Genomic DNA, 13,027 nt, shown 5'->3' on the forward strand with positions numbered 1-13,027 from the left:
GTGTGTGTCAGCCAAAATAAAAAATGATAGTAAATGACAAATTACTAAAAAAATGTATTTCATTATTTATTAAACTAATTTTCCCTCCACCACCCAATAATAATCAACATATGTTTATGAGGATAAATTTAAAGAGCTGAAGAGAACAGTCTTTGTAATCCCGTCAACAAAATACATAACATTGTTCTAGTGGTTTTTAGATATTTTAATCCAAAAATCTTACATATTGTGCCTTTAAGACAAGCATAAATGTTAATATTGTAATTGTACTTTTGTTCTGTAAAATAAAATAATAATAAATGATAATAACAATTGTATTAATACTTTTATTATAACATATTGAATTATAATATAATTTATTATTTTAATGATTATTCAATATTTAATATTATTTATTTTTTATTTTAGACTACAATTGCATGTACTATTGCAATAGTGAGATATTTCTTTATTAATTTAATATTTTTAATAATAATAATTGGGTTTTATTGAGGTACTTTTATTCATGTAAAGTATTTTCTAGGTGCGATATTATTGTAAAAAAGAAATTAGGAAGTAAGGGGTTAAAACAATATGGAGTGTGTGTGTTTGGGTGCGCGCATGTGTGTGTGTTTGTTTTTGTGATGTATGAGGACACAAATTTGTATAATGACGTAAACATGAAATATGAGGGCATTTCGTATGTCCTCATATTTAAAATAGCTTTAAAAACATACTAAACAATGTTTTATTAAAAATGCAAAAATGCAGAATGTTCCCTGTGATGGGTAGATAGATTTAGGGGTAGGGGTAGTGTAGGGGGATGTACAGTTTGTACAGTATAAAAACCATTACGCCTATGGAATGTCCTCACTTAGATAGCAAAACAAACCTGTGTGTGTGTGTGTGTGTGTGTGTGTATGTGTGTCAGCCAAAATAAAACATTATAGTAAATGACAAATTACTAAAAAAATTTATTACATTTATTAAACTAATTTTCCCTCCACCACCCAATAATAATCAACATATGTGTATGAGGTGAAATTCAAGGAGCTGACGGGAACAGTGGTGCGGTGGCTCCTATATATCCGAAGTTTTCCTCTCAGTTTTGTGCACTAAATGTTCAGGGCTGATTGGGGGAATCTGCTGAATACTTAAAAAGAGCTGGTGCCTAAGGTACACTACCTGACTCCTGAGCTACTCGTGACATTTCCCCCCGCTGAAACCATTCATGCTGTAAGATCTCCTTTATAGTTGCTCTCTTGGTTGGGTCACGAGTCAGGCACCGGCTTATCAAATCCTGGCATTCTGTACAAGTTTTCACAAGAACGCTGGTTAGTCATGTTCTTTATGTCCATGTCACATGCTAATAACGCCGTTGTGTATAAAACTAGCATGTGTTACGTGAAGGATTGTACTGATGCTTTATGTGTTTAAAATGTTATAGTCATTGTGTTATTGGTAATAACTGTTCTCTCACCTCTGGATACTCCGGAGTTAAACGTCAGAGTGCCATAATTCATATCATGTAAATGAGTGAAGGGTTGACGTCCGCATATCATTCTGAACATCATAACGCCCAGAGACCAGACTGTTGTTGGCCCTGCCTCAAATCTTAAGCAGTTGAAGTACTCAGGTGGGCGACATGCTCCTGTTCATAAAAAGCGAGAGATATTCAGGTTAAGGTTGTCCTTCTTCGCTACTATTAAATCACTACACACACAGGACTGACACATCATTGGGGCGTATCGCAATGCTAACACAAAAAGCCAACACACCTTGAAATTCATGGGAGTAAGAACTTTTGATAAGGTCACCGCAGCCAAAGTCGATCATTTTGACTTGGTTTGTCGCTGTGTTTATCAGAAAGTTATTCAACTTAATGTCCCGGTGGAAGACGCCCCTGTCAAAACAGTGTTTGGCTCCGAGCACTGCTTGGTACATCAGGTCACTTGCCACTGACTCGTTCAATCGCAGTCCGTTGCTAACAAAGTATCTCAGCAAGTCCTCGCAGGGCTCCGGATGCTCCAGGATGAGGATGTACCGATCTTTCTCTTCAAACCAGTCCAGCATGTGCACAATGTAGGGGCTGACTGGAGGCTGATTCAGCAGCAGGTTTAAAGCCACTTCTGCCAACAGTGGCTTGGGACACCCAGGCTGGAGAAAAGAGTAAAACAAAAGGTTAGCCGACTTCCAATATCACAATTTACTTGTATTTAATATAAAGTATTTGCATTTAAATATATGCATTATATTTTGACAACTTACAATTGAAATATACCGGTCGTCTAAGACATTCTTAATGATAACTTTGATGGCGACCTGAAAAAGAACAAAGGCATCATCACAAATTGTTTTGGTCAAAGCACTGATCTCTACATTTGGTGAATACAGCAAGACTGATTTTACCGGCTCGCGAGTAAATTTCATAATCCCCTCGTAGACTGTGCCGAAGCTTCCGTGTCCAATCTGCTCTCCCAATTCATAAAGCCTGGAAAATGGAACTGCAAAAATGTACCATGTTAATATATGAGATTCATAGGTTAAGAGAAAAGTAAAACAGCAGGGTAATCAGTTTCTTACTAATCGAATTTCTTTAAGTAGGGAATCAGAAAAAAAATACTACTCAATTCATCAGGATGACACATAACTTTTGCATTATAATATGAATACACAGATTTACTAGGGTGACTAGACACCGGTGTGAAACAATAAGTGGAGGAACAAGAAAAGGCTGACAAATAGAAGAAGACTCACAGGTAGATGGACCCGGGGAAGAGGTTGTTCTAAACCGTGTAGGACCTCCAAGAAGTCCAAGCTTGGAAGCACCTGTACATTTTAGAAATCTTGGCACAGGGCCAGATGGCCCTGGAAGAGGATTGGCTGGATCATGCTGACCACGTGGTCCTACGTCAGGGGTTATCATCGAAGCAGCTGGATCTCGATCATGGACGGATGAACCAGGCTGCGGATCTTCTGGAGGATCAGTTGGATCCTGCAGAGCCGTTGTCTCAATGACGGCTGGATCTTTTCCAGAGCGCCACAATCTTTTGAAGAATTTACGGACGCCTTTCTTCATCTTCTTCATTTTTGATTGTTTCTCTAAAACCCCAAACAGAAATAGAAGAGTTAGAAATGACCACCACATATTAGATGTCAAATACTCAGGCTAGACCCCAAGAATAAACATTTTCAAGTGTAAAAAAACAGTACAGAACAAAATGAAAATGACAGTAGACACACCTTCAGCTGGCTCTGGATCAGCTGGATTTGCATCACAGTTCGTTGGCTCAAGGCCAGATGGACCTGGCTGGGGATCGGCTAAATCTGTGTCGGACACAGGCTGAAGAGGAGACACTTTGTGTCCAATTTTCACAGCCAGACTTTCGAAGAATGCCCGAAGGCAATTCTTCTTGCTATTTGCTGGTAAAAAAAAAAAAAGATTTCTGGTTACTAAATTGGTTTTCTTTAAACTGAACTAATTATTTAAACATTTTGACATGAAAAATGAAATGTCACAACAAAACTTAAAATTAAAATAAAAAAATGCAACACTCTACAATATAATAATAATAATAATAATAATAATAATAATAATAATAATAATAATAATAATAATAATAATAATATAATAATAATAATAATAATAAAGTAGTGGCCAAAAAGTGATGTCCAGAGAAGAAAATGTTTTTTTTTTAATTATCCTACAAGTTCGATAAAAGCATCACAATATGAGGAAAATATTTTAGATTTTAAATATGATTTAACAACACTAAACGTGGTTAAGGCATTTATCTGGCAAAAAACTACAGCTACAGGTTTTATTTAACTATGTGCAAAACGAATAGCTCACAGAAAAAAGCATAGGCCTACATTGTAACAAACATAATCAGTTATTCATATTTTTTTGTTGGTTCTCTCTTGTTTTGTTTTTTATGCATGTGTCATAATTTCCTTGTATGACAGCCTAGCCAAAAATTATATCCACACAATTTGGCATGTTTCATTGCGTTATCACACATAAAACAACTGACTCCAAAGCATTTTATAATATAATATAATTTTAACATTATATAATACATATATAATATTTTAATAAAAGGTGGAGATGTGAATTTTCATATATTTTTTGCCACTACTGTGTGTGTGTGTGTGTGTGTCCTGCTAAACCCTACATTATGAGGACAAAATGTCCCCACAAAGATGGCAATATCTGAAATCCTTGTCCATGTGTGGACATGTTTTATAAATCATACTATGTGATGTTCTTTGACAATGTAAAAACGCAGAAAGTTTGTGTGTGATGGGAGAGAATATACAGTTTGTACAGTATAAAAACCATTATGTCAGTGGAAATTCCCCATAAAACATGAAAACACTACATTGTTGGGCTATTTACCTGTCGGGCTGTTCTGCATTGCCGCTACTGTAGTAGTAGTTTCTTGCTTTGGTCCTGACGGGTCGGAAGTCTTTTCTCTAGCTGTCAAAGTGTTATCACAGTCAGTGTTGAGCTTCATGTACTCAAACGCAGGAGAAATACTAGTGCTTATAATAATAAGGCGCTTTAAAACTGGCAATCGCTGTGTGGCTCGCAGTGTTCGCTTCTGTTCGGGTTCACAGACTGAATCGAACTAACGTTAGAATGTTGAGCTAATCTGTGCTCTGTGACGTCACGCGCGTCTTCACACACTCGGCTATGTTTTGATTTGATTACACAGCCAATGCTTTGCCAGGGATACGCTAAACAGGCTAATGGAGTTTAAGTAGCCTATTTGTGTTATGTTTCTGTTTTACCTTGAGAGTTTTTAGGCGTGTCGTTTTATAAGTTTGCCAAAATGTGTCATGTGTCACAAAATCTGGCCAGTGTCATGTAAAACAGTGAACCTATCAGGTCTGAGGTGTCATGGTGTATAAAATAGGAGAGCCTGGGTCACCTGGGATGCGTTGTCATCTGTTCTCCCATTTATGCAATACTTCAGGCCCAATTTAATGATCGCGCAAGAGACTGAGCGCGTATAAGCGTGGCCGTTTTGTTCCTCGAGCAGGCCCGCTCACAACTGCTGTCTTTATTTTTTCTTGACAAGAATTGCGTTCGTTTAAACGCAGAGCCGTCTCTTTAAGACCACAAAAAATGGGAGACTTTTCAGACGCGCGTTGCAACTGAACTTCGCCTCAGCGCAAGTCGAGCGGAGTGCGGGAAAGTGTGCCGACGAGCTTCAGCAGAACAACAGTGAATGGCGAGTAGTCGATGTATAGCCTTCGTCAATGTGTCTCAACTTGTGGGTTGCACGACCGTTTTGAGTGAGTCGCTTTGTGTGCAGCCAACGAAACAATAACAAATAATTATCTGTTTTTTTTTTTTTTCCCGATACCACTTTTATTTTGAAAGACGTGTGAAAACTGGTGACACGTCTGTCAGATGCTGGTAGAAACGCGTTGTCCGTATTCAGTATCCGCGTTCAGATGAGATGTTGTCAGGCTATAAGTAACACTCAAAAAAACTAACTTTCCTGTCCTCGGTGTCAAAAAGGCGATAAAAGTTGTCAAAACGGTGCATGTAAAGTTAACTTAGCTGTTAAATATGCGTCACGTCTCTGGAGTAAAATATTCTGCGATGTGAGATCACAATATAAGACACAAGCTGATATTTAGTTTTTGTTTTTTAATGCATAAATAAATGTGAATTCTGTGCATTGTGTTCTAGAACTTTACTTTGCTTTAATTTGTAAAGTATCCAAACGGATCATATTTAAATGCATAAAATAAAATGTTGACTTCTGCCCTTTATTCCCATTCTTGCAGATTCAAAACCCTTTTTTTGTACTGAGTTTAATTTATGATAGAACTGTGATAAATTCATTGTTTACTTTTTCGGTTGCAAGTTTTAGAAGACTCAGAAGAGTTTATTGATTTGTATAAAATTCAATGAAGATTGAATAATTAAGGCTATAGTTATCTGCATGTCTCTATGAATATGCAACAGTGGAGAACAAGCTATTATGTTCGAGCTGACACCAGCAAGTGGGACTATAATGTGAGCCCCTTTATTAATATGCCTGGTGGTGAGGAATAATGCAAAACCTCTCTCAGTATTCCATGATCTAATTGACTACTAGTGGAGATTCATTACAATAAAATACAAATGAACTGTATTCAGTCGTGTTGTAGGCACTAAAACGGTCAGTCAGTACATTTAGTCAAACTCATTTTTATGTTGAAATGAGGATTTCTGTGCCACCCCAGACTGGGCGGTTTTGTTTTTTCTTTGATTGTTCTTTGGTTGTATTTTGAACTGTAAATGTTATTATTGAAAGTTTTCTCTTTTTTTTTGTTTTGATAAGTTGTCGGATGCACTGAATCTGTAATGTCATTTATTTTTGTTTCTTTATATTTTACTTAATTTTAATTACAAAATGTGACAGGTTTGAATTGTTATGTGTAATCATCTTTGTTTTGTGAATTGACTTGGGGCTGGTTAGTAATTGATGTTTGTGTTGTCGTCTCCCTTGTATCTAGAGGAGTGTGGAATGCAAGGGGTTTGACTGCTGTCATTTACTGGTGTCCACATTGAGTGCTGTGCTTGGTTGGAGTGATCTCTCACCAGAGTGTTAACAGTGTGAGTATTGAGGGCTGCACTTTACATTTTTGGGGTTTGTAATGTTTTGTGCATTACAATTTTGGTAAAGTGTTTGTTTCTTTTGTCATGTGTGAAATATTGAGCCCTTGCAATATTGATTGTTTTTAACTTTTTGTACACTTTAATAAAATTACCCCATTGTACTCCCTTGCCTATGTCTCTCTACTCACCCACATACTGGTAACGAACCTGTGCCCTCACTGCATGGCTAATTTTCCCAGTGTATTCCGGGTGGCGTAAAGCTAGTATCATTTTTGGTGCCTTCTATCATTCCATCTATTACTTGACGGTCCCGTCTCATTAGCATAATTATATTAATTATAAACTCCTGTGGTGCAGGCATCAGTAAATTTAGTTTGCAGAAGTTCTTCAAATCTGGGTAGACTTGAATTTCTTATGTCACCCTGGATCACAAAACCAAAGGTTAGTATTTGTTTGTTTTTTTAATTGAAATATACATCTGAAAACTGAATAAATAAGCTTTCCATTGGTGTGTTTTGGTAGGATAGGACAATATTTGGCCGAGATACAACTATTTGAAAATCTGGAATCTGAGGGTGCAACAAAATCTAAATATTGAGAAAATCACCTTTAAACTTAAAGTTGTCCGAATGAGGTCCTCAGTCATACATATTACTAATAATAAATTTGATTATATTTATGGTAGGAATTTTACTAGATCTTCATGGAACATGATCTTTACTTAATATCCTAATGATTTTTGGCATAAAAGAGAAATCGAATAATTGTGAACCCATACAATGTATTGTTGGCTATTGCCACTTATGGCTGGTTTTGTGCTCCAGGGTCACACATGGGTTTCCAAAATTGCACACATGCATGACAACATGTTGATGTAGCCTACTTTAAATATATTTTATTGATTTCTTGAATAAGCCATGATGAATTATCACACAGGCCAGCCTTCACTCCCCACGTGCATCAGTGAGCCTTGGCCGCCCATGACCCTGTCGCCGGTTCTCCACTGGTCCTTCCTTGGAGCACTTTTGATAGACACTGACCACTGCAGACCGGGAACATCCCACAAGAGCTGCAGTTTTGGAGATGCTCTGACCCAGAAATCTAACCATCACAATTTGGCCCTTGTCAAACTCGCTCAAATCCTTACGCTTGCCCATTTTTCCTGCTTCTAACACATCAACTTTGAGGACAAAATGTTCACTTGCTGCCTAATATATCCCACTCACTAACAGGTGCCGTGATGGAGAGATAATCATTGTTATTCACTTCACCAGTCAGTGGTCATAATGTTATTCCCGATCAGTGTAAGTAAAGATATCGGCTACATAATACACATTGTCTATTATTTGTTACGTCTATTTAAATGTTTTAAATCAAATTCACATCGATTTGTATAGCACTTTCCACAACACATATCGTACATTACTCCCCGTTTAACTACCACAGTATGATGCTTCATTGGAGAAACTAACTGCTTAGTCAACCAATGGAACCAACCACTGGAAACTTGATCTAGGGTATGGTGGATAGGGACAATATGTAAAAACCAATAGGCCACTGTTTTACAGTTGGAGCACACTTGGATTTACAGGTCTACCATTTACGGCATAGGAGTGCACAACACTGAGATAGAGACAGGGGTGTGATTTTTTTTTTCCCTTTCCATATTTATACGGATTTCCATATTAATATCTGTCTGCAGAGCCGGAGAGCCACAGTTTTAACCCAGCAGTTTCACCACAGCAGTTTTTCCTGCACATGCACATGCGCTGTCACATTTCATCTTTAAATCTTAGCAACTGTTCTGTCCAAAAACTATCTCATAGTTACTGTTACTCCAGCTGTTATTTTTTGCTCTTTTTATATTATTAAAGACATAACCAAGAATACAATTCAAATTTACATTTACCTTTCAGTGCGGACACACCATTATTTTACCATTGCTATGTTGGACTGTCCGGTTACAATGTAATTTAAGATGGCGCTTTGAGGTGACTTTTTCTCCTGACGGTTTATGGTATTGAATCGAGCAGAATGGACAGTGAAATTGGTCACAGCAAGAAGAGTATGTGACGTACACAGGACATGGTTTAGCATGGTTATAAAGTACACAGAGATCATAAACAATATACATCTGCTTTATTTTGCCGTATGCACAAAAATAAACGTAGCCTACATGCATGGTAAACAAAAGTATAAATATTAATCTCCAATGAGAATTAACAATATCCAAAACAGACTACTGGCTAATTCACAGATGCAAGCTTATGGTTAACATGTTCAGCACGTGAATGTGTCGCCTCCTGCTAGTCAGTGGTAGTGAAATAATACTTCAAACTTTTCTGATTGGACTAATAAAGCTACACAATCTCTATGAAATTAAGGACATGTTATGTTGTAGCACTTGCTGAACCTTAAGCTAAATTCTAGGAATCAAGGAAATAATTTTTTTTCCTGATGATGTCTTTGTGGCCAAACCCAAATATAAAGTAATCACAGCCTGAAAATAGACCGAAAGCATTGAATACAGACCATAAAAATGCATAAAATGATCAAGTGTTATAAAACATACTAAAAACCTAGCTTCTATGAGGCATAATTCAAAACAGAGGACGTTTTATTCTTTAGAATTGGTGTAATACCTGAATGGTAAGCAGCTTTGTTTTGGAACTGTGAGACTTTTATAATGAATAACTGTAGTGTTAAAATAGTTTTTGTCCACAAATGCATGTCTTATAGCACCTTTGATTAATCTGAATGTTGAGTATAAAGGCATATCAGTATAATATAGAACTGAAGGCAACTGTGGCAAATACCAACACACGCATCTATACATAAACTCTATAGCGTGTGGTAAAATTTCATCTTTGGCAGAACAGCTGTTTATATCATGTGCGTGTCCCTGAGGCCCTGCACACAAAGTAGCAAACAGACCACACACAACTTGGCACATTGGCGCTGAATATCATTTAACACGTCTTTCTCGCTTTACACAAACTCTTCCGTCCGACAATATACGAAAAGACACAAGCGCAAACATACACACACAATTATAGGATATGTGCTCCATTCCATCATCTGGACAGCCAAGTAAAAGTTCATGTTGCATAAAAAAATATGAATGCAGCGGAGAGAAAAGCTTCAATACTGTGGATTGAGATCGAAAAACATAAGTTCAGTCTAGGAGTCAAATACTGAAACCAGCATGTGAAAGAGTGCAGATCAAGTCCGGTGGTTTATAAATCCACACACTGCACATATTATTCCTCTGCATGATTTAGACAACATCTATATCATGAACTGAGTGTATCCCTCCGCCCCCGTTACGATAACATCCATCCATATTCTCATAGCTTCAGGAGAGGGCGCCACCATGTAGTAGACACGATCGTGAGTCTTCACACTGAATGTTAGGGAAGGGTTTGGACTCTGAGAGAGAGAGAGAAAGACGGAAAATTACAGTTTGGCCTCTAGGGGGCAGCATTGCTGATGAAGTCAGTAAAGAATCAAATGAGTCATTTAAAGAATGTATTAATTTAAATAAAAGTAAATTATTAATATTACAAATATGAAGCTTATTATATTCATAACTATTAGCAGCAGAGGAAAAGTACCTTGTGGGCGCTCTTTAAGTGGTCGTAATACACTTCCTCTATTGCCTGGAAGTAAATCACTCCTTTCAGTTTGGCCTCGTGTTTATCTGAAACCGCAGAAAGTACAAAAAGTCAATAATGATGTTGTTTGAATCGACCAACGTCATAAGTGAACATTCATCTGACCTGCATAGTAGCTCAGGGTCCTGCGGTTACGGTCGAAGACAAACCAGCGCTTCTTCCAGGTTTTGATTTTGCCGCCCATTTTAATGAGGAAGCCCCTGCAGGTTTTCTCTGTGATGGAGACGTGGTAGCAAGTCTCTGTGTTGTGGCCGGCCGAGTCTATGTGGCCACGAAGGTCAAAGTCGTCCTTCCTTACAGGTAGGTAGCGTGTCAGAGGACGAGACTGCGACAGGGTGACATGAAGGTCATTACAGGGAAATTTGTATTGAATGCAATTCAAAGTATTTGTGCATAAATTAATCTAAAGCTAGATTTTCTGGTCTGTTCTTAGATAGTGGTTACTAATGTATTTTTGCATGTTGCTATGCTGTTTCTAATGTGTTTTACGGTGTTGCAAATGTGTTTTTACGGTTTTAGCATGTTGCTATGTGTTTAGTAGGGTGTTCTTATATGGTTGCTAATGTGTTTTGAGTGCAAGTTAAGCAGTTGCTAGCGTATTCTTAAGTAGTTGCTAATGTGTTATGAGTGTTTAGCATGTCGCTATTTGTTTAGTAGGGTGTTCTTATGTGGTTGCTAATGTGTTTTGAGTGTTTAGCAAGTTGAGCGCAGCGTATTCTTAAGTAGCTGCTAATGTGTTCTGAGAGTTTAGCATGTTTCTTTGTAGTTGCTAGAACATTCTTATGTGGTTTCTAATGTGTTTTAGCGTTTTGTTATGCCGTTGTTAGCTTATTCTAATGTGGTTTTTGGTATCACTCATGTCTGAAATTTAACGAACAAAAAAAAAGTTAAAAGGTTCACCCAAATTTTTAAAATTCTGTCATTAGTTTCTAGGGCTGGGTATTGACACAAATTTCACGATTCAATTCGATTTCGATTCACAAGCTTTCGATTCGATTAGTTTCGATTCAAATCAATAGCGATTATTTATATATTATCGATATAAATTTTCTCAAGGAAAACAATGTTGTAAACTATGGGAGTCATTTGATACTACATTAGCCTACTAATATTGAAGGTAAAAATTAACTGATTTGTATGCAAACACTTAAATGACACTAAATCATGTTTTTTTTTAAATAATAATAAAGTTATGATATTAACTTTACAATTACATAATCATAATTCTACTCCAATTAGTTTTTTGAAATATAAACATTTAAATGGGGGCGGTCATAAAAACTTGCCAGATTTATTCATACATAGTAGCCTACATGCATTAAATATCGAAGAACATTGACAATGAATATCCTATGTAATGTGGTGCATATAATTAGCAAAATGCTCCTAACTAATAAGTTTATGGACACTGGATATGTTTTTTATTGTGACGTGAGGTAAATGTGACGTTACATGACATTGTTTACAAGCCGTTTTACTTTCTGCGGTTGAAACACTTGAGCTATTCTATGTGACATGATACGGTTTTCGGTAAGTTGTCCTGTATCTTTCACACTTTCAGATGCTCATTCATGTTTATTTTACTGGTATTAAGGCAGAAGAGAAGATCATGTTTGCTCCGCGCTGCCGGTTCTCTTGAGCTGAGCTGTGGCAGAGCGGTATTTGTTTTTGAATTTCGTACAAAAAAAAAGACGTAATTTGAAATCTGAGACTTTGTTTCATATCAATAGTAATAAAGCACAAAGATTATTGCGATTCATTGGATGGGAGGCCGCTACAATGTTTATTTCATCCATTAACTGAAAACAGGATGACTAATCGATTCTTGGGATTTAAGAATCGATATTGTTTTGTAAAAGTGAGAATCGATTAAAATCGAGAAATCAATATTTTTAACCCAGCCCTATTAGTTACCCTCATGTCATTCCAAATTCCTAAGACATTCGCTCCTCTTCAGAACACTGTCCTTCTATTGAAAGCCTACGTAAATACCACTTTCAAGCCCCAGAAAGGTAGTAAAGACATCATAAAAGTAATCCATGTGACCCAAGTGGTTTAACCTTGATTCTATGAAGCGACACGAGAACTTTGTGCAAAAAACATTGTTTACCACTTGTACAAAATACTAATCTCCAACACGCATTGTAGTGCTCTCATAAATGCGCGATGGAGTGAAAGTGGTAGTTGCATAGGCTGTCAATGGAGGGACAGAAAGCTCTCAGATTTCATTAAAAAGATCTTTATTTGTGTTCCGAAGATAAGCGAAAGTCTTATGGGTTTGGAACGATGTGAGGGTGAGTAATTAATGACAGAATTTTTGTTACTGGGTGAACTGAACCCTTAATATTTAAGGTTAGGCGCTTGTTTAATCTCGAACCCTAAATATGAGCACTAGTAATAGCTAAATGCATGTCTTAGCACAGCGCTCACCTGTGCTCGCTGTTTCTCGCGCAGTTTCACTTCTCTGTCAATGAGTTTCTGCCTCCGGGTGGTTTCTTCTTGCAGCCGTTTTTCTAGCTCTTCTCGCCGTCTCTTCTCCTCTTCAAGGGCCCTGCTCTTGCACTCCATCTCTCTCTCCTGAAACACAAATGACACTGTAGTACACAGATACGCACCGAAACGAGTTTCTTTTTAAAGCTGCACACAATTAGTACTCTCCGTTCCAGCACAAACTCTCATGAACAACATCAGAAACAGGAAGAACGGCTCAATTCCCACAGTGTTCCTGCGTTTCAAGCCGAATTTGTTGCTGTCC

The 13,027-nt window shown here is 37.3% G+C and overlaps 1 protein-coding gene across 6 annotated transcripts in view; it reads right to left on the bottom strand.

The window, feature by feature from the left end:
* Positions 1–8,720: 8,720 nt before the first annotated feature.
* Positions 8,721–13,027, bottom strand: part of phldb2b (pleckstrin homology-like domain, family B, member 2b) — a 53,424-nt gene continuing 49,117 nt past the window's right edge. For all 6 annotated transcript variants that reach the window (XM_079805803.1, XM_079805802.1, XM_079805801.1 and 3 more), the window contains 4 exons: positions 12,703–12,849; positions 10,378–10,597; positions 10,213–10,298; positions 8,721–10,027 (listed from right to left, as the gene is read on the bottom strand). In XM_079805803.1, coding sequence (XP_079661929.1) covers positions 9,887–10,027; positions 10,213–10,298; positions 10,378–10,597; positions 12,703–12,849 — 594 coding nt within the window. In that variant the 3' untranslated portion in view covers positions 8,721–9,886. The remainder of the gene's footprint in view (positions 10,028–10,212; positions 10,299–10,377; positions 10,598–12,702; positions 12,850–13,027) is intronic.

This window comes from Gobio gobio (assembly GCF_949357685.1).
Source record: "Gobio gobio genome assembly, chromosome: 23".
NCBI classification, from domain to species: domain Eukaryota; kingdom Metazoa; phylum Chordata; class Actinopteri; order Cypriniformes; family Gobionidae; genus Gobio; species Gobio gobio.